Below are 24,399 nucleotides of genomic sequence, written 5' to 3'. Positions count from 1 at the left end.
GAGTGCTTGCGCTGCGAGGAGGACAAAGTTTTACAGCTCTCTGAAAGGCAACGCACGTAGCTGCTACCCGATCGCATTTTTTTTTTTTTTGCTGGGGTCGTTTAGGGCGCCTCTAAGACAGCAAAGTTCAACACACAAGCGGGGTCGCAGTTCCGTGACCAAAAACGTTGGAGGCTTATCAAGGTCAAGCCCAGTGGATGCGAAGCAGCCTTCGTTTTGCATTCTTATTATTAACGTCCTTAGCGTTTGGAGGCATCTTGACCGCATACACGCCCGGCGCAAAGACGCTGGCGCGGTTGCGGGCACAGAGACTGACGCGACGGCGGGCGCGCGCCGCTTCATCCCTGGCGTGACGTCACATATCATGTGATGCAGCGATGGTGGCGCCGCCGCCGCGTCGCGCGCGACGGCGCGAACCGAAGCGCGGAGGCCTCCGCCGGGCTAGCCGGGCGGCGTATTTGCCCATCCTAGTCGATACAACCATAGCCTCGCTCCAGGGTGGAGTGCGCTTATCACGACACATTCGTTTTGAGCTTTTTATCGCAAGCGCACGATTTATGATAATAAAATAAGGCAAAACACATTTATTAATTGCGTGTATTAACTACAAGGCAAAGTCTTAAAATAAATGGTCACGTTTCCCATGACGACGCTCGCGCTTATGAACGCTAGAAAATGAAAATGGCGGCGTCCAGAGAGTGCCGTCTTGGCAGCTGCGATAAAGTGAGCTTTAGCTGCGACGCATCCTGTTTACGCCCTCTTCAGTTGTGCTAGTTACCCGCGTGCTACTGACTACAAGCACGAAAAGGTGAGCACTTGCAAGAATGACAGTACGAGAATTCGACTGTCCCGCTCGCGAGTCTGACGTTGCCGCAAGACTGCCTGCATAACAGCCAGCGTACTGCTGTGCTAGTTTTTGATGCATGGAAGGCATGTAATGTCTGCATTTTCGCTAATCCAGTGCACGTATGTATGTTCGACAGTCCGTGTACTTTTCGCCTTGGTATCAATAAAGAGCGAGCATGTATTCTGTGTGCTGCTGTCGTTTCGAGAAGTGGCCTCGGGGCTAACGAAGTACATACCTTTTCAAGGACTGAGCCCCTTAATTCATCTGGATCGCCGTTTACTTTGTCTAGTAAACACCCCTCTCGTGAAGTCTCTCTCGTAGTCACCCCTCTCGTAGTCGTAAACACACCCCTCTAACTTACTCTAAATAAGGATATACAAATAAAAATTCATTTGAAACTTTAAAGTGCAAAGTACTGGTTGTAGGTAACAAGGCATATTAGGCCACCCGTCAAATGCTTCCCTTAAACAGACAGCTCAATGGGAAGGTGAAATGTTTTCGATCATTTTTTTTTGTTTAGTTGCCATACATACAGGAAGTTGTAAATAATGTCAGTTACATGTGCTTACAATGGCAAGGCAAGTCACTTTGTAAGAACTTAGCATGACTGCTTTCTGCACAGGTAGCTCGAGTGCAGTGCAAGGCCAGAGCGAGCTATTTAGCGTATGGCTAGGTGTGTGCTGTGTTCCACATGTATGTCCAAATACAAGAGCAATGAAATGCAACCACCAGCAATGCTCTGACAACTGTTTGTATGTCTTTTTCATTGTACACTACAAAAGGCCGCATAATTGTGAGTCAAAAGAAGCACCCCATTTCTCCGATTTATTTGTGAGCCCGCAAACAGATCAAAGACCGTATGGAGCACTCTGCGACTGGAAGAGTAAAAGTCAAAGTAAACACTGGCAGATTCATTTGTTACAATGCAAAATAAAGGGGGCACAAAAGGGAACAGAAATGCTACAGCAGCAAGTGTTGCCAGAAAGCACTCTAGAATTTCACAGCACATTTTGCATACTGAAATCATTCTGCTGTATTGATGTAATAGGTGATTTAACAGGTGAATAGTACTGCTGCTGAGATAGGCCATGTTGAAGACATTTGCCAGCGAATGCTTTCCAGCGAAGGAAGGTAAGCATTCATGTTGTCAGCAACATGGGCTAGATGTCAGCCACAAACTAGGCAGGGGGTTCGCAACCGCCTGCCTAGTTTGTGGCTTTCACTGTGAGTATGCTGCACTTTTTAAAAGATAACTGGAAAACCCTCTGCACCTGCGGTAACTGTCCTATACCTGCCTAGTTTGAATGGCAGGTAGGAATTTAGAAAGGATTTTTTGTTATATTTATCATAAAGATCATGTTTTCAAAATGAATAAGGGAAGTTTCTATAGTTGGAAACAACTCAAGTATCACAACACAGCTCTGCCCACATTCAGCTCCACCAAACAGAATTCCTCCTTGACTAAAAGGTGACCATTGTTAAAGCTTTCCTTGTTAAAGAAGGTAATCGTGAGATGAAAGTACACACTCAACAGTTGTAATGTCTCTGGCTAGTTTGATACAGTCAAGCATTGAACACCTGATTTTGTTCTCATGTTGAAATTGGTCAGCAGAACAATTCAGGATGCCGCCGACCTTGACCAGTGTTACCAAGTGCTGTTTTTTAAAGTTCTGCCCTGCTAAAGAGTAGGGTCCTGGGTTTCTGTGAAGTGCACTATTGGGCTACTTGATGCATTGTGCCAAGAAAGTGCCCTCCACTTGTATTGCACGCTGCATGATTACAAGGAAAACCCATGCTCTAACCTTTGAATGCTAGATTTTTCTCAAGTACAGCACTGCAAATGAGGGTGCCCGAAGCCAAACAAAGATGCGATAGAAAACAGTGGTAGCCCGCAAGCAGTTCTGCTTGAATAGCAGATTTTGGATCTGTAAGCATGACAACATGCTGAGATGGAGAAGACATTAGCTTCCATAAGGTCACCTCAGTGGCAACATTTTCAGCCACAGTGGAGGATATGGCTCAAGTTAGACGGACAGACCAGGCAGTATTCATGACCAGGTGACCTTTTCCACAGAACCATCAGTGAAAACTTGGAGATGGCAAGCATATTGACCAAGTCGGCATGGATCTTCTGGGCCCATTCCCTGTATCATCGGCCAGCAATAAGTGGATAATTGTTGCGACAGACTACCTGACACGCTATGCGGAAACCAAGGCGGTGCCATGTGGCACATCGTCTGAAGTAGCACAGTTCTTCATGCACTGCATTGTTTTATGACACGGCACCCCGTCCTACGTAATCACCAATCGAGGAACGGCTTTCACAGTGCCGCTCATGCACGAGGTGTTCAAGTTGAGTCATGAGCCATCGCAAGACTACTGCCTACCACCCACAGTCAAATGAGCTCACCAAGCGACTCTACAAAACTATAGCAGATATGCTCGCAATGTACCTAGACGTCCAGCATAAAACTTGGGACGAGATCCTCCCATACGTGACTGTTGCGTACAATACGGCAGTACAGGAAACAGCTCACTTTATTCCATTTTGGCTCTCAGGCACTGAAGTGTAGCAAGCAGCGGAGATGGTGCTGGGGTAAGCGAATTATCAAGGCCGGCCACAGTGATGAGAGCTGACGCTGCACCGGCCGCAGCATAGTCAGTGAAAGCAAAGTCGGAGTCTGAGACGGCATGGCCACAATTGGCTGGAAGAGATGCTGCAGCCGCCGCCGGCTGCTGTGGATGCGACGCACGGTGGTGTCTCGATGCCTCGCGGAGAACAGGAGCTACTGTGGTTGTCTCGGCTGTCATGGTGGCACAGGCATTGTTTGCAGCGTCCGATGTATAGCCAGTGGTGTGGCGCGATTTAAGCAGGTTGTTGGCGCAACTGGGCAGCGTTGAGGGTGTGTGTGGCTGGCGGCAGGAGGCAGAGGGGGCTGCGCCGGAAGACAGGGACGGAGCTGCCAACGAACTGTGTGGGGAAGGCGATGGGGATCCACAGGTCGAAGAGCCAGTCAAAGAGATGGGGCGCTCGGTGAGTGGTACCTCAGCCGGCAGTAGCGTGAGTACTCACAGGAGTGTGCGAGGAAGGCTGAACTGGAGCTGCTGTCGGACAGATGCTTGCAGCCTTATTTGCGTCCGTTGCCACACTATGCGGCGGAGTGCTGGCAGCGAGGTGGTGGAGTGGAACACCGTATAAACGGAAAAATGCTTCCTTCAGTCCATTGAACAGGTGGCCGTCCGACGGTGGAAGGTTGAGCTGGTCAAAGATGTTGGCGGGTAGCTTCCACTCGACGAGGAGGAACCGCCAAATCTGGGACGACACACCGTTCACGTATAGCTGGGCCTCCACTTGTGCGAAGCATACAACGGGGCTGTGCAGGCAGAGTGGCCACAGCTGCACTCAGGACAGGTCGCGGGGCAGGATCGGGTGCCACTCATCTTGTGGTAGGCCCGTGGCGAGGCAGGAACTCGGAGGTACAGCTGCAGTGCGCTGGTTGAGAGGGCGTTCAGGCTGTCCTGGGTCACCAACTATGTGGCACACAGTGGTACCAGATGCGGTGCGGCCACGTTTATTCTTGGTGATGCCGTTCTATGGATGAAGGCAGTTTGTGCAAGCCTTGAAAAGCTGAAGATGATGGCTGCCATTTGAGCCGGGTGCATAACCTGTTCTGTTCTGCTCATGCTCGCCAAGCTCTTCTTTGTAGCGCAAGCAGAAGCGGTGGCGCTACAATCTTGACGTCAGTAAATGGTGCGCAGCATAATTTGTTGCAGTGACAAAGAACGACACATACAGCATGATAACAGACAACACACATTGTGTATTCTTCACCTTAACTTTGGTAAATGGTTTACTGCTGAATTTTTATGGCAGCAGAACACGAACTAAAATAAAGTAAAAGAATTGCACACTTAGCACAAAAATGTGTGTGTGTCATCCATTTTCTTTCCGTGCCTGTCTTCCTCAACATAAAAATTAAGCATTGCACCACTTAACAAAGTTAAAATGAAAAATGCACAGTGTGCATTGTCTGTTATCATGCTGCATGTGTCTTTTGTCAATGCGACAAATTATGCAGTGCGTAACTTGCTGAAGTATACATTTAATGCAGCCTTGCACTCGGCACATTGTCGTGCACATTTTTGCTTAACGTGTGGCCACGTTTCGCCTTTTTGCTTGTTGCTGTTTTGGGTGGCCGACCAGCAGGGACACGCCTTGAACCTCTTGTGAGTCCAGGTCGCCGGCGTGCCAGGCTCGTTGGCTGAACCTTTATCCTTCTGCCACTTCGCCTGTCCACTCTCGCTGCTGCCTTGAGCCGAAGCATCAGTGCATAGGCCCCGCTGCTGGTACTGACGCTTCTCACTCTAGCAGCTAAGTCTTTCACGAGTGACAAATAAGAAGGGCTCCAGTCGGCTAAGAGAGAGAGAGAGAGAGAGAAAAGGACGGAAAGGCAGGGAGGTTAACCAGGCGATGCCCAGTTGGCTACCCTACACTTGGGGAGGGGAACAAAGGGGAAGAAAGGAAAAAGAGCGGCAAGGAAATGAGTTGTCGGCTAAAGCGTGGAGCTTGCGTATGGCCTGCTCCAGGGCCTCACATGCTTCTTCACGTTCCTGCATGATATTTGAATAGAAGTGAATACTCACTCAGTGCTTAATACATTTTTACCTGTACCAACAAGGGACATTACCACAAAGTGCTGCCTTTGTGAAGCACCTATATATCTGTATAGAATGCACCTAGCATTTTAAAAATGCTGATGGTGAATTTTTGCGGCACAAGGGCATCTGTGGCCAAAGAACGCCAAGGCATAAGCTGTTTTCATCTTGTCAAAGTGGGGTCAAAGACCCATTTTCCAAGCATTTCACCCTAAAGAAGCCCTTCACTATGGCGTCCCTCATAGCCTGAGTCGCTTTGGGACGTTAAACCCCTTAAAGCCACACCGAAACCAAACCAAAGAAGCCGGGCACCAGGCCAGGGGGAAGCTTGTACGCACTGTATCATTAGTGACTACCTGATGGCACTGGGGTTTGAACCGCGCACCTCTCGCATGTGAGGCGGATGCTCAAACCACTAGGCCACTACTCCAGTATCATTTTCAAGCATGCAAGCCTTCCCATCATAGCATTTCTCATGTCTCACTTGCCATATTTGATGCAAGCATTGAATGAGATGTAAAAAAGTACCCCAATATACCTCATGAGTTGTGCTGCATGAAGCCACTCCTGATAAAAGCTATCTTGTGGTGCTTCTGGTGCCTCGTAGTGGTCTTGCTCGACCTCCATCAGAAGTTGGCCACTGGAGGCGCACACTTGGCTTCTCTGGCTGTAGGTGTGGTCATCTGTTGCTGTGAGAGGAGGAGGGGGCATTTCTGCTTGCTGGGTTGGTTGGAGGGGTTCAAAGAAGGCTCGTGGAGGGCATCTGTCCCCAAGTGCTAGCTGTGCTAGAAGAATGCAGTCTACAGTTGTCAGCTGTGGGCTGTTTGGAAAAAGGCCACCAAAGGCCTTCTGCACAACTGCTTGATGCTTGCAGAAGGCACCTTGGTTGCCTGCCCAACAGCTGCAAAGACCAACATCAGTGCGCACTTCATAGTGGTGCGTCCCAGAAGAACTTGGAACAGAGAAGACATTCTCTCCTTTTGGAGTGATGTCTTCTTTTGGTACTTCTGGCATGGTTTTTAGCAGCTGCTCACAACTGGTTGGGTGTTTTCCTGCCCTTTGATGGGCATGCCGGAGAAGTTTCATCTCAAAGTATTTTTCCCATGTTGTCGTTATACTTTCAACAAGGGCCACAGCATTGTATGCCTTGGTCATGCTGAGGACTATGTCTTTAAGTATCCTAATAGAGGCCTCCGAGTAATTGTTCGTATTGTGCCCTCTTGTGACAATGCCCTGCCGATGGAAAAGCACCCACTCCTCCTCCTGGTCAAGGAACTTGTACACTCGCTTGATGTAGCCCTGGTGGCAAATGGTCAGAAGTGCTTCTTTGGCTGCCTCCAGTTCATCCTTGCTGACTGCATAGAGAACCTGAAGTGCTTCTTTGGCTGCCTCCAGTTCATCCTTGCTGACTGCATAGAGAACCTGAAATCGAATTGCGAATAATTATAACTTGCCATGTTGAAGAGGTCAACTTTGCATCATCATCATCATCAGCCTGACTATGGCTACTGCATGACAAAGGCCTGTTCCATATTTCTCCTATTAACCCTGTCCTGTGCCAGCTACGGCAACCCTACCCCTGCGAACATGGATATAAAGTCTGTATATCTATATACTATGCAAGTGCCAATTGAATCTTACTGCAGCACACCATCACTGTACATCCCATGAGAACAGGTGCTGTGTGGCTCCTTGTTAGTGTGCATGTTTGATCTGTATAGTCAGGATGTACTCACAGCCAAGGACTGGCTGTGAAAAGTAATTTTTGGCCCACATGGTATCCACACTTCATCGCCTAAGTGCATGTCAAATGGACACTGAGGACACTTTCAAGTTACCTTAAAGTGATAGATTACTACTCTGCAATCACTAAGGGTGTGCTTTCTCAGAACATGTCCTAAGAAGATACCCTCAAAGTACCTTTACTATGTTAACTGTTGACCGCCCAGTGCGGGTAGATAGTCTGTTAAATTTGGAAATCTTTGTAAGCCCGCTGCAATGCCAGTAAGGATAAGGTGTGGAACACGGTATTTCTTAGAAATTGCTTGCGTTCTCCACGCTTCTTGAAGTGGTCAAACTATCATACCTGCTGTACAAAACATAATGAAGTATGTACTCATCATTGCGCTTTTAATATGGTACGTACAGTAGTGTAGGAGTTAAAGAAAGAAAGTAAAAGAAAAAAAATGACATTTACTGGACTTTGTGAAAACATTTTTATGGACTGGCTTCTAATGAAATGGTAAGCTGTGGCAGAAGGGGGGGGGGTATTATGCAGAGTGCTGTCATGGTGCTAGACCAGTGTTGTGAGTTATGGGGGATGTGCAAGGGTCAATCTGCTTGTATAATGCACGATATGAAAGCGTCAGCGCACAACCAGACGAGAACTATGAAGAAAGACAGGAAAATGCGATTGCTCATGTGCTTCTGTCTTCCTTCACCATCCTTGTCTGGTTGTGCGCTGAAACTTCCATGTCATGTCATACCAACATGCCCAAACTGCAACGTTACTGTATTATGCATGTGTGCTAATCCAGTGTGCACAAGTGACCTATCAGCATGTTGAAAATTGCAGAAACAGACTCTTGCACAGCTAGCGCTGTAAAATGTGACGTTGAGAGAAATAAGGTAACCTACCATGCCTCAGACTGTAAGCAGTGGTGCAATCACATATGAAACTGTCGGTCATCTTTTGTGTTGCTGGCGTATACATAGGGGGTTGGACTTTTCAGCTTTTATTTTTTATAAATTCGGCGGACCTTTTTCAGCTGTTATTTCAGAATGGAAAATTCTTTTATTTCTTTGGCAAGTATAATTTCCGACGAATAAAATACTGACTTTCTTCGGTGGCTTATTGTAGCAATTCTGCCTGATCAAAAGCAGTCATGGGCAGTATCGAAGATACATGTATCTTCGATACTATCTTTCGATACATTTTGTGTATCGGTATTAGGTATCCCGTGCTGAAAACTAGAGTATCGGAGTATCGGTATCGAAAATACATTTTTAGTGTATCGTTTATTTTACGATACTCGATACAAAAAAAAACCCTGTAAAAGCGCTTGCTCAGGCGGTAGTACAAGACGGGCAGCAGCACCTTCTCTGCTTTTTAGATAACTCCCAAGCTACCACTTCTGGATCAGCGTTTCTCGGAGTTTGGAATGGATTCACCCGCAGGTTTGACCATCTTTTGAAGATGAAACCGAGTGCAGAAGAGGCAACAGTTGCTGCTGTTCTACACCCCTATTTCAAGTTGCGGTGGTTGCCAGCAGAAATGAAAGACTTCCGCTGTCATGCTCAGAAGCTTACAGAAGAAGCTGTTGTCGACTATGTCAGCACAACACAAGCCGCGCATTCTTCCGCACACGAGGCAGTGGGATCATCGGCGCCAGCAGCATCAAATGCGTCAGCTGACGCATTCTTTTCATTTCAAGAGACAAGCGGTATAACCAGCCGTAGCTCTCAGAAGGCGCTAGTGAAGCTTCAGTTTCTCAATTATTTATAAGATCCTCGAGTTGATGTGGCTATGCTTCATTCTTATCCACTGATAAGAGGCGCCTTCGTTAAGTATAATACTGCGACGTGCTCGTCTGCTCCTGTAGAGAGGCTTTTTTCATTTGCCTCCCTTATAGCGCGCCCACATCGCGGGGCTCTTTCGGACCGGCGGTTCGAGCAAATGTTGTTACTTAAGACCTTCAAGTAAACATAACGAATACCTGTAGCCCAATAAAAATGTTCAGCCATTTTACTTGTTGTTTTAATTCCAGCTTTTCAAGAATAGTTTCAGCTTCAGAAGTTTGTTATCGCAGTACAGGCAAACTAACTGTTCGGTTCCCAAGCGCACGGAGCTTGCATCATTTAGTTTGATCAAAGGCACAGGCCATCGGGTAATTACTCTATAGTATCGAACCGAAAACAGAAAACGTTTCAGGTTTATTCATATAGCCAAGTGCTCACAGATTGGTTCGTATGAGGAACTTTGGGTTAAATGATTTTTCGCTAGGCTGCTTACGGAAGCGATCACTTCAACATATACCGGGTGTCCGAGCTAAATGTAACCAAACTTTTAAAAAAGGCGAAGTGTCCTAGTCATGCAGTGAAACCAACTCAGGGTTGTTCAAAGTCACGTGGCCTAGTCTTGAGTATTTTTTCGCGCTTAAAAGTTAATTAATTAGTTCAGTTTAATTAGCTACCTTTTTAATTATTAACTTCAGGAAAAAAGTGTCAATGCAAAAGTTTTAAATCACCTCGAAAAACCGCTAGTAGTGCTGTTTTCGTCATGTTACGATTTACGTAGCTTCATTTATTGGCCTTAAAATAAAGTTATCACGTGACCAGCTGTTCGCCCACTTCTCTGCCCCAATGTGCACCCAAAGTCTCATCGAGGAGAGGACTTCAGAAAAAACGGACTTTATTCTTTAAGGCGCGTCTTGGGACGTTGAAGTGGCACAGTTGTCATGTGGAAGCTTTTTCTTATTGGGCGGGGTATTGTTAAAGGCCGGTAAAAAAACTACTTTACGTAAATATTACTTTGCTGCAAATGTCTCAGTAAGCTGTTTCTCGAAGCGATCTACAACTTTTCCATTGACACTTTGTTCCTACAACTTTTCCATTGACACTTTGTTCCTGAAGTCAACAAATAAAAAGTTAGTTAATTAAGCTTAACTAATTAGTCAGCCTTGAAGAATGAAAAAAATACTGCGGACTAGTTCACGCGACTCTAAACAACTCTCATTTGGTTTTCAGACGGCTAGGACACCCCGTGTTTTTTAAAAGCTTGGTTACATTTAGCTGGGACACCTGGTATATGGCTTTAGTCCAAACTAAAGTTCTAACAAGGCCAACTGCGCAGACAGCGGAGCTTCAACAGATCCATGCGGTCGGATTCATTTATAAGTCCTTTCAGGAAAAGTGCTCCATAGAAATACACTAAGGGTTACAGAAACCACGCGTACATTTCCAAAGTTCTCCAATTATATTACCGGACTTATTAGACAGTGATCTCAGTTATGTAAACTTTGTTAGTCGTAATATAACCTGTATTATATTTGATATTTTAGTGATGTATTGAAGTATCGAAGATACAGTATCGAGTATCTGTACCGAAAATTGATTTCGGTACTATATCTTGTATCTGTGTCGGAGATACAATTTTCAAAGGTATCGAGTATCGTATCGAAGATACTATTTTGAAGTATCTTGCCCAGCCCTGATCAAAAGTTGCTTATAGAAACTTGTAGAAAAAATTGCTCCCATCATTAAGAGAGTAACTCAAGTTAAACGAGATTGCCGGCAGACAAAAACGGGGGTGGAAGTTTAATTCTACGAACTAGGTGTTGTGTTATCGTTTGGCTGTTGCGCTGCTGTGAGCGCTAGGGCAGGGCATCATGTGGTCTGTGTGTTGATGGCAGCTACGGAACTGTCGTTAAGTCGTCACAGTAGCCACCTTTCCATGAAGCCCATGCACAGTTTCATGTTAGTGTTCGACATACAGTTGGTTCGCTACCTAACTGACTAACTTCTCTGGGCAGGTGATGATAGCGAACAAAGAGTGCTTAGCCAGAAGGTGGTGGGGAGGTGATGCTTCCTGGTCTGCAGAGGCATGTAAGCTAGATTAGCAATACCTCAAATTTCAAAACTTCGCTGCTTATTCAGCACTGCCATTTCTCGTCATTACCCTGGCTTCCCTAGTTAGTTATTCTTAACTTTTACTGAGCGTAACCCACATTCAACAAGCCATGGCTTGCATACCAGAAATACTGACTTCTTTCAGTTAAATCCGGATTTCGAAAACTGAGATTGGTGTACTTTTATCTTTTCTTTTTCTTGTTTAAATTGAAAAGTCCACCTCCAAGTATACATTATTTGCCAAACAGACTGCATGGCTTAATGGGAATAAGCTCTTTAAAGAAAGGGAATAACTAGAGTTGAACTAAATGTTGAGGAAAAAATCTGCCGAGTCACCTGCACCGGTGCCTTATCGAGCACTGCGCAGAATGCTTCGCTTGCCGCGCTGTCTTATCAAAACCAGTGCGACACGCGTCGTCGGCGTCCTCTGCACCGGCGCGAATTTTTTCAAACGCCGCGCCTATGATACCGGAAGCGCTTTGGGCTACCATCATCATCAGCACCCATGACCCATGTTTGTTTACATTTACAAACGTTGGACTGTGAACGTTGAGCGTGTCTGTTTCGTTTGTGTGTGCTGGTGTTGCGATGGGCGCTGTGTGCTTGTTTTCGACACGTTAACAGCGCTGCCTTTTTTTTAGAAGTGCCGTGATAAACGAGGCTAGCTATGCAGAAGCTAGAATGTTTTCGACGTTTCGCAAGGGAATGGCGGCTTGCACTGCAGCCGTTGTAAAAGTACGCGTACGTACAGTGTCCGTGGCAGACGAATGACAATGTTGAAGGATATTCTCTTACGGTTTGTAACTCTTGTCGAGGTAAAGCTGATTGGAGTCAACGTAAGTGCGGTCAGTCGACGTATACCATGAATGTAATCGTGAAGTTAGGGCACTGACGCCTATTGCGATGTGTGCGGACGGAAAACGGAGTGCATCCCACTGCCAAGGTGAGTATAGCGTACAGCTGCTGGAAAATAAGACGCTTCGTATGCGATGCATTTTCTGTAGCTGCGGAGATTGTAGTTCACAGCGAGCAAATAAACAACTTTAAAGAGCAACGCGATCTCCTAAGCACCGTAGTGTTGTGTGACGGTGCGATTGACGATCAGTAACAAACGCAAACGAACTGCCGGTTTGTATGGAAAGGCATCTGCCTCTCCAGGACTTGCCTTGGTAGAAATAATCTTAATAGCTTATAATGACCACACCCAGTGCGATTTCTAAATACTAACCCGATTTAAGGCAGTCCCATCGTTCGATGTTATTCGAGATGTGTACTAATAATTAGCAGCCCCCTCACTCTGCTGTTTACTTTCACCCTGAGGGTACTATAGTAAAAAAAAAAAGCTATTGGCATTGCCGCAGGCTATCATCTAATCGATTGATTCTTGGCCCAGTAGGATTACTAGGCATGCAAAACATGCTGATCAATGACTATAAGGTGTATGAAACCATGATGGAAATTACGAAAAGCTTCGACTTATTGACGCTTAATCACTGTAATCATAAGTGCTTACTTTACCTCCGCCACTTGGCACAAAACGAGGAGTCAAAACTCGAAAAATTGACAGTGTTGGAAAGACAGCATTGACGGGGAACTGAAGAATGTCATATCACTGTTGAAGTTCCTTTAATTCGAACACTTACCATAATGCATAATTTTGGCAGGCTTTGTACTATAAAAAGCCATATAGGCTATTTTCATTCAGCAACCTGAGCAGGCTCCAGCTGTTATTATCGTCGGTCAGCCACTTGAAGAGCTCTTCCTCCTTTCTGGCTGTAAGTTGCACTTCCTGTAATGTACAAGTCCTTGAAGCCCTTGTCCTTGCACAGGTCTACAGCAGGTGGCTAATATCCACCTCTGCGGGTGGCATGGAACACTTTGGGCTAGTGCTGGGTCCTGTGTTGTCTTCAGAACTCCATCGGCATGTCGCTGACAGGGGAAGTGCGGCCCCAGCCCTTATCCTTCTGAGGGGCACTTGTCCGATTATGTATGTGAGAGAGGGAGAAAGTACATGCGGGAATCCTGTGTTTTTTCTTAAAAGAGATGTTAAGATGGCAATAGCAGAGCGCGCATCAAAAAATTGCACCTTAAGGGTATGATGCAATTGCATTAATGGGTTAACGCTAATATATGTGCAGTTGATCATTCCCTACTTTGCATTCATAGATTCCTGGGGGTCCTATACCACTCCTGGTGGTTTAGTAAAACGAGCTTTTGGGAAAATTGGTTGCTTAGCTTGGACATAACTGCAGCACAAAAAAAGGCAACCACATAGGGAAGAAAACACTCGAGACACGGCAAACAGCCCTGCAATGGCACGTGCTGTCGCCGGTGGTGCTTGGGCGACCCAGGCTGCTCTTCCCAAGCAACTAGTCATTAATTTAACTGCCACCTGCAGTGTGTGCTCACAATTGAATGGGCCAGTTGTGATGACACCACGAGGTCATGTGATCTAGGTGGCGCACACAGGCTGCTTCTCCGGGGGTTTTTCACTTGCAATGCCGCTGCCTGATTTTGGCAGGCAGGGGATCCATTAGTGTTCCGGACTTGGTGTATGATTGTGTCTGCTGTCCTCTGTCAACATTCTCAGCACCTTCAGCTGTACCCACCCACGATGCCTTCTTTTGTCCACTGTATCCGGATGCGTTTTTTGTTTGCTTATTGAGAGCATGTATCGCCCAAGTTACGCTTAGTGCCCTTGTCACTCTTTTTAGTTGTTTTAAGGCCACTAGGAGTCTGTGTAAATATGAGCTTCTGTTATACACACTATGTCATTTATGGCCTCCATAGCATCGCATGCTGTGTATGGCTCCATGACAAGTGGGTTGGTGGCCCGATATGTATCTATGATGTATGTTTGGCTCTGTGTGTCGGGCTGGTAGCTGCTGTTCTATCGCCCTCTTCTTTGACCAAACACATCCTTATACGCTATGCATGTTCCCGGACATACACCGACCAGGGTTCGAGTTGTTGGCTTCTCTTTGTGACAAGACTTAATTGTCTTGTTTGTGGTTATCGCCATGTATTCCCATGGAGGGGCGTCTGCCATCATCACTGTTTTAACTGCCTCCTCATTGTACGGAGACGCTATGGGTATAACATACTTTCACTTTAGATTTCTTGCTGCCTCTAGCTGTTCAATTAGTTCAGCCAATGTGTTAAGGCTTGCATGTTTCTGAAGAATTTGGATGGTGTATGTTTTGGCAAGGCCATGATAGCTTGCATTACATATTGTTTCCAATGCCACCCACTGTCCCCTTAGTCATTATAACTGAGCCTGATATAGTAGACAGGGTTGAAGCACCGATCGTACAAAACATCTGGCCATCTCTGTTCAGGCTCCTGCTCCCCAAGGTTATATATGTTTGATCAGGTGTACAAAAGTTGCTGTTGCCATTTACGTGTTATGGCACCATTGTGTTCCTTTCCCATACTTATGATTGTCTAGTCCAAGGACTCTCAGCACATCTGCCTCTTGTGATGCCTCATTTCGAACTCTTTTAGTTGCCAATTGCTGTCTTTAATTTTTGTCAGCCGCATGAATGTAGCTTGACTTTTGTTTGTGGTGGCTTCCAGGCCTGCTTAGCAGGCATACTCTTCCCGTGTCTTTAAGGCTTCTTGTACGTGCAGGTTTTGTCTCTCAAGCTGGTTATTATCATCATCAGCTTGACTACGCCAACTGCAGGGAAAAGGCCTCTCCCATGTCTCTCCAATTATCCCTGTCCTTCGCCAGTTGCAGCCACCGTATTCCCGCAAATTTTTTAATTTCATTCACCCACCTAACTTTCTGCCGCCCCCTGCTACGCTTGCCCTCTCTTGGAATCCACTCCGTTACCCTTAAGGATCACCGGTTATCTTGCCTTCGCATTAAATGCCCTGCCCAAGTTCATTTCTTCCTCTTGATTTCGACTAGGATGTCATTAACCCGCGTTTGTTCTCTCGCCCACTCCGCCCGCTTCCGAACTCATAGCGTTACGCCTATCATTTTTCTTCCGTAGCTTTAAGCTGGACCCTCTTTGTTAGCCTCCACGTTTCTGCCCCATAGGTGAGTACCGGTAAGTAAAACAGCGCTAGACACGGGACGAAGGAAGAACAACACAGCACAAGGCGCTTCATCCCTTGTCTAGCGCTGTTTTACTTACATATGATGTACCAACTTGCCCAAGCCTCCGCCTTAACAGAGTACCGGTAAGATACAGCTGTTGTATACTTTTCTCTTGAGGGATATTGGTAAACTGCCATTCATGATCTGAGAGAACCTGCCATATGTGCTCCACCCCATTCTTATTCTTCTAGTTATTTCCCTCTCATGATCCGGATCAGCTGTATACTGTACCTGCCCTAAATAGACATATTCTCTTACTACTTCCAGCACCTAGCTACCAATTGCGAACTGCTGTTCTCTTGCTAGACTGTTGAATATTACTTTGGTATTCTGCATGTTAATTTTTAGCCCCACTATTCTGCTCTGCCTGTCTAATTCATTGACCATGCTTCACAGTTATAATAATAATAATAATAATAATAATAATAATAATGCTTTATTTCCACCAAATCAAATACAATTTGATGGAGGAGGGGAGAAAAAAAGCGGCTATCCGCTTGACGGAGTTCTCCTCTCCTGTTCAGACGGCAGTGACAGAAAACGAGGAACTAAATTGAACATCAAGTCATTAAGAACATAAAACGAAGAACTAAATTGAACATCAAGTCATAGATGAACAAAAACATCAATATAAGCAATGTCTGTAAGCGAACAGAATACACAGAAATCAAAAGGGGGTATCAGCAACGAAAAAGGGGTATCAGCACAGTAGACGACCAGTCATAAAATAACAAAAAGGGTGGAGAGCAATTCATAAAACAGGAGTTGATGTATTAGCACTTAATCAAATGAACAATCATGCTACGCAGAGAGGAGATGGTGATTTCACGGAGGTTTACGCCTGCTTCAATTAACTGGTTTTGTAAATACGGTAGTTGGTAATTAAGTCTTTGACGACCGTAGCTAGTTCTTGTGAATGGTAAAACCCATTGTGGTTTGTGGCTATGCGGATATGGTGAATCAGACTGGTGCAAAGGAGCCATAGATGAAATGGTGTCAACATGGCGCTTTTGCTCAACTATATACACGCGCAGCAGTCTGTAAGCATAGAGGTTTAATATGGTGATAATGTGGAGGTTAGTTACCAAATCCTGAGTTGTGTGTCTAACGGGCAAGTCATAAACTATACGAAGGACGTTTTTCTGAAGTACTAATATCTTGTGTAAGTTAGTATGTGTTGTTGTTGCCCACACTAATGTGCAGTAGTTTAGGTGTGAACAGAACAGGGAATTATATAAGAGAAGTTTGACTGTCTGTGGTAAAATATGTCTGTGGCGTGATAGAAAACCTATAACCTTAGATGTCTTCAACATGACATGACTGACATGGTCATCCCACAGCATATTCTCGTGAAAATAAACACCAAGTGATTTGAATGATTTTACTATGTCAATTTCTTGTGATTTATAAGAGAGAGCTAGTTCTGCACTACAAGTTTTATTCTTCGGACGGAAAATTACAGCTTTGGATTTTGACACATTTATTGAAAGAAAATTTGAGTCTGACCATTCCTCTAGATTCTTTAATATGCGATTAGCATGCATGTTTAGATCATCACAGGTATCACCAGGTATAAGGATAGTAGTGTCATCGGCATAAATGATAAAGCGGGCGGAAGTGTCAATAGTTACAATGTCATTAATGTAGAGATTGAACAGCAGAGGGCCAAGGATGCTGCCCTGAGGGACACCGGTATTAACTGAGCGTTCATGTCCTGATTGACTTAGCAAGGCAATGTCATCAGTGAATCGCAGATTACTTAGGTATTCTGCATTAACTCTTATCCCCACCTGTTCCCATTCTAGGCCCCAGAATACCTGCTGTAAACAGGCAGTGAATAGCATAGGCGAGATCGTGTCTCCCTGCCTGACACCTTTCCGTATTGGAATTTTATTGCTGACTTTATGGAGAACTATGGTAGCTGTGCAATCGTTATAAATTATATCTCCCAATATTTTCACATAACCCTCTTCTACACCCTGATTCCGCAATGACTGCTGAGGTTTATACTGAGTCGAATGCTTTCTCGTAATCAATAAAGGCTATATGTAGGGGCTGGTTATATTCTGCGCATTTTTATATCACCTGATTGATAGCGTGAATATGGTCTATTGTATATGGTGTATGGTAATTATGAGTGAACCAAACTGTGACATCGTCTGCATAAATCATGAACTGCACCTGTAGCCTTTCAACGTGATATTCAAAAGTAAGAGGTTTAAAACTGAACCTTGTGACACTCCTCTATTTAGTAAAGCTTTTTGAGCTCTATTTGAGGTATATTACCGATTTGTTCTCCATTGAGCCTGATAGAGAATGTCCTGTCCTTAAGCAGGTTATGTACTACTTTGGTGACCTGTAAGATAGGAGAAGACCCACATCTTTCATGGTCTCAAAGATCTTAGCATGTGACACGTTGTCATGTTTTCACCACTTTTGTAGCTGCCACAGAGCGTACAAGTTGGCTGTAGGGCGATGCAAGTGTGACCTCTTCAACCAGTATAGCCAACCCAATTTCCATGCCTAGGCTTAATAGGAACCACCATGATAGGCACATGGCATTCATCTTTAAACAGATTTTACATATTGTGTCAGCAAGATAGGCCATAATTATTATGTGCTTGTGGGATATTTTGCAGCTTTTGGTATTGGGACCACGGCTGATTGTTTCCAGTCTAGTCTCTTTGACAAACCTCATTTATTACACCCAGAAGGCCATCAGTAGTGTCTCCTCCTAAGTTCTTAAGGACTTATTAAGGAAAATAGACATGTCCTGCTGTAGTTCTCCCACTTGCTTCTTCTGTAGCAGCCAATAACTCTGGTTTCGTAAATGTTGATGTTATCCCTACCTTGTCAACCGTGTCCTTTGTCGGTGGTAGTTCTGGAGACTGTGCAAGCTTAGGAAAGAAAAGGACTGCTGCATGAGCTGTTAACTCCTCTGGCGTGAGCTGCAGGGTGAGCCAAGTACTCTCACAGCAGCATGATCTCTTTGATTTTCTGTCCCCTTTCCATGCCTTTGAAAGTCCTGTTGGTCATTCCTGTCCCAGACGATAGAAACCATTGCTGCACCTCTTATAAGCCAGTTGCGTTTCACTATGCCATTGCCTGATCCAACACTTGGTTGATGGCTGTCTTTCTTTGAATGCCCTCAAGATGCCGACCAGTGTGTATTTCCGCATGTTTTCAACGTGTCCAAAGTTGTAGAAAGTGAAAATCATGAGTTGTCTGATCTCCGTTCACTGTCGTTATGAGGGGTGTGTTTCTTGAGAACCGTTCGTAAGGTGGCCGCAAGAGTATATGGTGTGGGTTCGAATATCTTGCCGTACACCATCCCAATGCGCTACAGAAACTTTCCTTCAAATCGTCCTCATTTGTGCCAAATTAGAACCTATTCTAGCATGAGTGCTGTCACTACCCTATGCATCCAATTCTGCCTCCAACTGCACTGTACCGTGACCCTTCCACCACATCAGATCTGGTGCATGTAACTTGCGAGTATGTTTTTGCAGGCTAGTTGGTGCCTAAGCATTGTGGGTTTTTTGCGCAAAAGACACGACACAAAGGAACGAGGTAGACAGGACAAGCGCTTCACAATGCGCAAAAAACCCACAATGCTGGTGCATGTGTTTGTGGGGTGATTCTGCATTGTAAACTACAGCTTTGTGAGGACAGTGTAAATTTCATCATCTCTTTTTGAGTCATAATTATATCCCCAAGCAGTGTACAGAGTGTTAATGTCTCCACCTGGTAGTATTGGTGCTCCAGGACATGAATGACCAATGCCTTTGACCCATCCAAGACTGGTCACAGTGTTTGTGGGTCGAGTTTGAAGGGGCTTTGATATCAGTGATGATTTGCTTGGCCGCATGAGTACCGCAACTACTTCTTGCTGACTATTGCACAACTTGTTCAAGTCAAGCAGTGTTCGGGGAATGTTGGCCTTAGTGTATACAGCAGCTTTTCCTGGTATTTCTGTCTCTGCTTTTGCTTGTTTATCATGAATGGAAGGGCACTGGTACCGAATATATCCCGCGATAGTACGAGTCGATTCTGTTCTTGCATCGGGAATGCAGCTGGCTTTATAATAACTTTGGTTTAATTTCCCCAACTTTATAGAGAGCCCCCTGCAATTCCATTGTGTAATCTCTTGCTGATTTTTGGTGACATTGCTGACCATGCTGAAAAAACTGTCAGTTGCACAGGGGTTTCTTATGCTGCCTCCCATGCTGTTGTGCTAGTGGCAGGTTTACATTTAGGAACATTCACTGACCTTGCTGCCTTACTGAAGGCAGGCACCTCTTTTTGTCAACCTGAACTTTCCATGTGCCTTTATGCTGTACTGTTACTGTTGTTCGCCTGACTGACAATGCAGAAGTTTGTGTGAAATGCATAGAGAAAAAAATTCTCTAATAAAAGTTGAATTTGAAAAGAGCCAATGCTGACTCAAAGCAGTCCTTTGTATGTGCATTGCTCTTGCTGCTGGAGAGTTGTCACAAAAGATACCTTTTGGGAACTGCGCAGTGAGAGCACCTTCAAACTGCATCTGTGCTACGGCGAAAGGTAAGTGAAATGCAACATTAATGAGTACTGTGTGGAGATATCTTGTCAGCGTCGTCATCAGCTTGACTATGCCCATTGCAGGACAAAGGCCTTTCTTATACCTCTCCAAATATCCCAGTTCTGTTCTATGCTAGCTGCAGCCATCCCATCCAGACAAACTTCCTAATCTCATCTACCCACCTACCTTTCTGCCACTTCCTGTTACATTTAGCTTCTCTTGGAATCCAGCCTGTTACTCTTAATGTACACTGATTATCGTTCCTTCACATTATATGCCCGGCCCCCATCCATTTGTTTTTCTTGGTTTTGACTAGGATGTCATGGACTCGCTTTGTTTCCTGATCCACTTTGCTCTCTTCCTGTCTCTTAACATTACAACTATCATTTTCCTTTCCACAGCTCACTGCATTGTCGTCAATTTAAGTTGAACCTTTTTTTGTTATCCTCCAGATGCGGCTGTTATATATGTTTCTCTCGAGGGATATTCGTAAATTGTCATTCATGATTTTGAGAGTACCTGCCAAATGTACATGACATCATTCTTGTTCTCGTAGTTATTTCACTCTCATGATCTGGATATGCAGTCACTACCTGCCCCAAGTGGATGTATTTCCTTGCCACTTCCAACCATACCTCGGCAAAATCACAACTGCTCACTCAGGCTCACTCACAAGAGTTTGGTCAACCTATGGGCTTACTCTGATTCACACAAGCATAGGCCTGGGCTCTCTCTAACTCATGAACTCAAACTCATTTACACCTCAACTTCTGACTCACCTGAACAGCCACTCATTGAAACTCATGACTCACTGACTCTCGCTATATTTGTGCTCAGTTTAGACTCGCAACTCATCCGAAATCACACACTTATTTCGTCCCATGACTCATCTGAACTCACTCATATTGACTCATGACTCATTTGGGCTCATTCACTGATTTCGACTCAAGACAAACCTGGTCTCACTCATCACAAGTGGCATGCCCCTGAGCCGACCAAGACGCATGACAAGAGACTCCCATGCAGCAACAGTGTGGAACTTGATGGAAGCTTCCGACACATCCTCGCGTGGTTCATCACCACACCTGCAGCCGCGTAAACTAGTAAAGGGGAAGGGACAAAACGCTGTCTGCCTCGCTTCCGTGAAATCCTCTTCTTCGGTAGCCATCAGATGTCACCAAGCCTCCTCACCTTCAAGCATCCTTGGCTGTGGCAGCAAGTAAACATAAATTAGCAAACGAGGAGGGGAAAAAAATAGGAACATGATCTGATCCTGAGCCCAGACTGATGACTCGGATCATGATCTGAATGTGAGTCTGCTGACCTATGCTTCCAACACCTCGCTGCCTATCGTAAACTACTGTTCCCTTTCAAGGCTATTAAACACTAGTTCCTCTACAGGTGTACCACCGCCTCTGTGAAAAGTAGACAGAAGGGTTTGCTTCTCAGCCATATAATGGAGCCCTTGCGGCACTGCTGAAGATGAAATAGGCTCGAGAGGTGAGCTGAACAAAGGGGTTCTGCTTACTTTGTTGAGGATTAGCTTAGGGGGTGCCATAAGTGCTCCGCTATAGGCTCAAAAATAAAACTCATTGCTTCGTTACTTTTGCCAAGAACGATACATCTAAACAGTGAATATACAATCAAACATTCTGAGATGCAGGCTTTTGCCATGGCTTTGCAAAAATCGTAACTTCACAGGCAGCAGCAGTGGCAACAATTGAACATGCACTAGATCCTTCTTGCTAGTTCTGTAGTGGCACTTGAAGTGCTCAAGACACCATAGATAGACACTTCAGCGCATCACATGAAGGAGGACGATTCATCTCTTTATGCAGCGTTATTGAGTTGTGGTTACATAGGATCTGGGAAAAGCAGACAGCATTAGCCGTGCTGCTGCAGGTGTGGCAGTGAACATAGCCATGTTGTCGCCATGCTGACAGTTAAGCTGCATTATGAAAAATCTGCACCTTCCCACAAATTAGGCAGTGCACTGAAGGCAGATGAGAACAGCTGCGGCAAGAGTAAGTACCCATTACTTGGGGGTAATTGTATGCTGCTCGGCTGCAGCAGTCGTGCAGGGCAGTATAACGCTTGCATCTTGTCAAATTGCTGTAGGCCATAGCCATTGGTTGTGCAATTTGCACCAGTGTGAAATTATCCAGGATGCAGTCTTTGAGCGTATTGAGCCGTGATGTGGACATGTACCTGGAGAATAAACTCCTAGTCCATCATAATGAAGTTGCACCTTAGGTCCCAACCAAATGCTGAGGAACCTAAATGTTTGCTGGCACTGTGCCCATCTTTTGCAATATTCTTTTCTTGCACTGTTGCCTAGTTTGTCGGTAGACTTTCACATAGATGTGTTTGTTTTGTGGTACTTTATTGCTTCATGTTCTAATGTATCTTTTAGATCATGCTAAATATTTCTACATCCTTAGTAATTCTGCATGTAGATATGGTTGTACCTCCACTAGCAATAAACCTGCAAAAGGTAATCCGAAATAGCACAATGCTGCAGTGATAATTATTTTTGTTTCAGTCTGCAGTGATGTGCCCACTGAATATTTCACTCTGCTTGCATAGAGTGCTTGGAAGCTGAAATGATAGGAAGTCACTCACTATCACAAAAGGCTATTCAGTGATGTGGGAGCTCTGACAGCACTTTTCAGCCAGCATAATGAACTGGCATTGACAACAATTGTCCCAACGGCTATCTAACAAGCAAATGATCCTTGAGCTGCAGAGGTGTCCTAGCAGGTACAGCAGTAAGGCATCGCAACTTCGAATGTCATATTCACAGATGGTGTGGATACTACTTGTTGGAAACATGACACTAAATGACTCTGTCGACTAACAGAGTGACACATGTAGCAAGCACCATATTGGGCAGTTCCGCACAGAACCCCTGGTATGTGTATTATACTTGGTCGAAAATATTAATGGAAGAGTGTAAAGAACACGTAAGTACATTGTATGAATTACATTAGGGGAAAAGCTGGGAGCATTGCGCTGCCTTGAAGGACTTGATGCCCTGATGGTGGATATACAAGCAGTACAGTCCAGTGTGTTGTGCTGTGTTGCCACGCACAACATGCAAACACGCCAAACACTGTCAGTAAACACTTTTATTGGCTCTCTTAGGGGCTAGCTTTTTGTTTAGTACGCCTTTCCTTTTTTCATCCAGCCCCACCCTTATCATATCAATAACCATGTAGGCAGCGACTTCACACTCGCCACAGTGGTCGAACGGCGTTCGGCCGGTGTGCGCGTCAGTAATATTCTGTGCTCTTTCCAGGTGAACAGTCCGTCCGCCCAACTGACTAACATTACGCGCACTGCGCAAGCGAAATGAAAGCGTTAAATGCTTTCTATGCATTAAAACCGAGCACAGTAGTGTCCTTGCTGTTATGCAGGATGTGTCAACGTCAGGCCCGCAACCGGGAGTTTCCTTGGCGCAATAAGTCAAACTTTCGTACTGTCATTCTTGTAAGCGTCAGTATATTAACTCTGTGTTGTAAACGTCATACTTTAGGAGAGGGGTGTTTACTAGACAAAGTAAACGACGATCCAGATGAATTAAGGGGCTCAGTTCTTGAAAAGGTACTACCTATCATTCGTTAGCCCGAGGCTACTTCTCGAAACGACAGCAGCACACAGAATACATGCTCGCTCTTTATTGATACCAAGGCGAAAAGTACACGGACTGTCGAACATACATACGTGCACTGGATTAGCGAAAATGCAGACATTACATGCCTTCCATGCATCAAAAACTAGCACAGCAGTACGCTGGCTGTTATGCAGGCAGTCTTGCGGCAACGTCAGACTCGCGAGCGGGACAGTCGAATTCTCGTACTGTCATTCTTGCAAGTGCTCACCTTTTCGTGCTTGTAGTCAGTAGCACGCGGGTAACTAGCACAACTGAAGAGGGCGTAAACAGGATGCGTCGCAGCTAAAGCTCACTTTATCGCAGCTGTCAAGACGGCACTCTCTGGACGCCGCCATTTTCATTTTCTAGCGTTCATAAGCGCGAGCGTCGTCATGGGAAACGTGACCATTTATTTTAAGACCTTGTCTTTTAGTTAATACACGCAATTAATAAATGTGTTTTTTGCTTATTTTATTATAATAAATCGTGCGCTTGCGATAAAAAGCTCAAAACGAATGTGTCGTGATAAGCGCACTCCACCCTGGAGCGAGGCTATGGTTGTATCGACTAGGATGGGCAAATACGCAGCCGGGCGACGTCCGACGGCGCGATATAAGGCCCCATCTGCAGCCGGTGTGACGCCATCACGTGACGTCACATCATGTGATCTCACTTCAAGGTCAATGGTGGCCACCGCCGGACGTCGCGCGAAGGCCCGAAACCTACGTTAATATGCTTCGCATAATAAACTCGTGAGGCTCTGTCGGCACACTTGCTGCCTGCTGGAGAGATCACAAAATGCAGCTACTAAAGAGAGTAGGGTGCGTTGATTTTTAAAACCGAATACAATACAACAACTAAAGCAACGCAATGTAAGCTCCTCCCACGAGACTATAAAAGAAGGCCAAGACCAAGCGACAGAATGGCTAGTTTTCAGGCTTCTCCCGCTAGGT

General features: G+C 45.3%; 1 protein-coding gene and 1 long non-coding RNA gene across 5 annotated transcripts; one reads left to right on the top strand and one right to left on the bottom strand.

Moving 5' to 3' along the window:
* Positions 1-1,167: 1,167 nt before the first annotated feature.
* LOC149346547 (uncharacterized) lies at positions 1,168-13,937 on the bottom strand. Of its 4 annotated transcripts, none has more exons than XM_089586476.1 (3): positions 12,775-13,937; positions 6,042-6,871; positions 1,168-5,261 (listed from the first exon to the last, which is right to left on the bottom strand). In XM_089586476.1, exons 1-3 carry the CDS (start codon positions 12,775-12,777, stop codon positions 5,213-5,215), a joined length of 882 nt encoding a protein of 293 aa, XP_089442602.1. In that variant the 5' UTR covers positions 12,778-13,937; the 3' UTR covers positions 1,168-5,212. The 4 variants fall into 4 exon arrangements, 3 of the variants coding, with proteins under 3 accessions (XP_089442602.1, XP_089442601.1, XP_089442603.1); XM_089586477.1 differs by lacking the exon at positions 1,168-5,261 and adding an exon at positions 5,285-5,340; XM_089586475.1 differs by lacking the exon at positions 1,168-5,261 and having other exon boundaries at positions 5,281-6,871.
* Positions 9,587-24,017, top strand: LOC149346546 (uncharacterized). Its single transcript, XR_016292402.1, has 3 exons — positions 9,587-12,074; positions 19,758-19,796; positions 20,745-24,017. It is a non-coding gene; the product is annotated as an uncharacterized LOC149346546 (long non-coding RNA).
* Positions 24,018-24,399: the final 382 nt, after the last annotated feature.

The sequence above is a fragment of the Amblyomma mixtum genome, chromosome 4 (genome assembly GCF_055824585.1).
Source record: "Amblyomma mixtum isolate Tamu chromosome 4, ASM5582458v1, whole genome shotgun sequence".
Classification (NCBI taxonomy): Eukaryota; Metazoa; Arthropoda; class Arachnida; order Ixodida; family Ixodidae; genus Amblyomma; species Amblyomma mixtum.
This window is presented reverse-complemented; position numbering and strand designations above follow the sequence as displayed.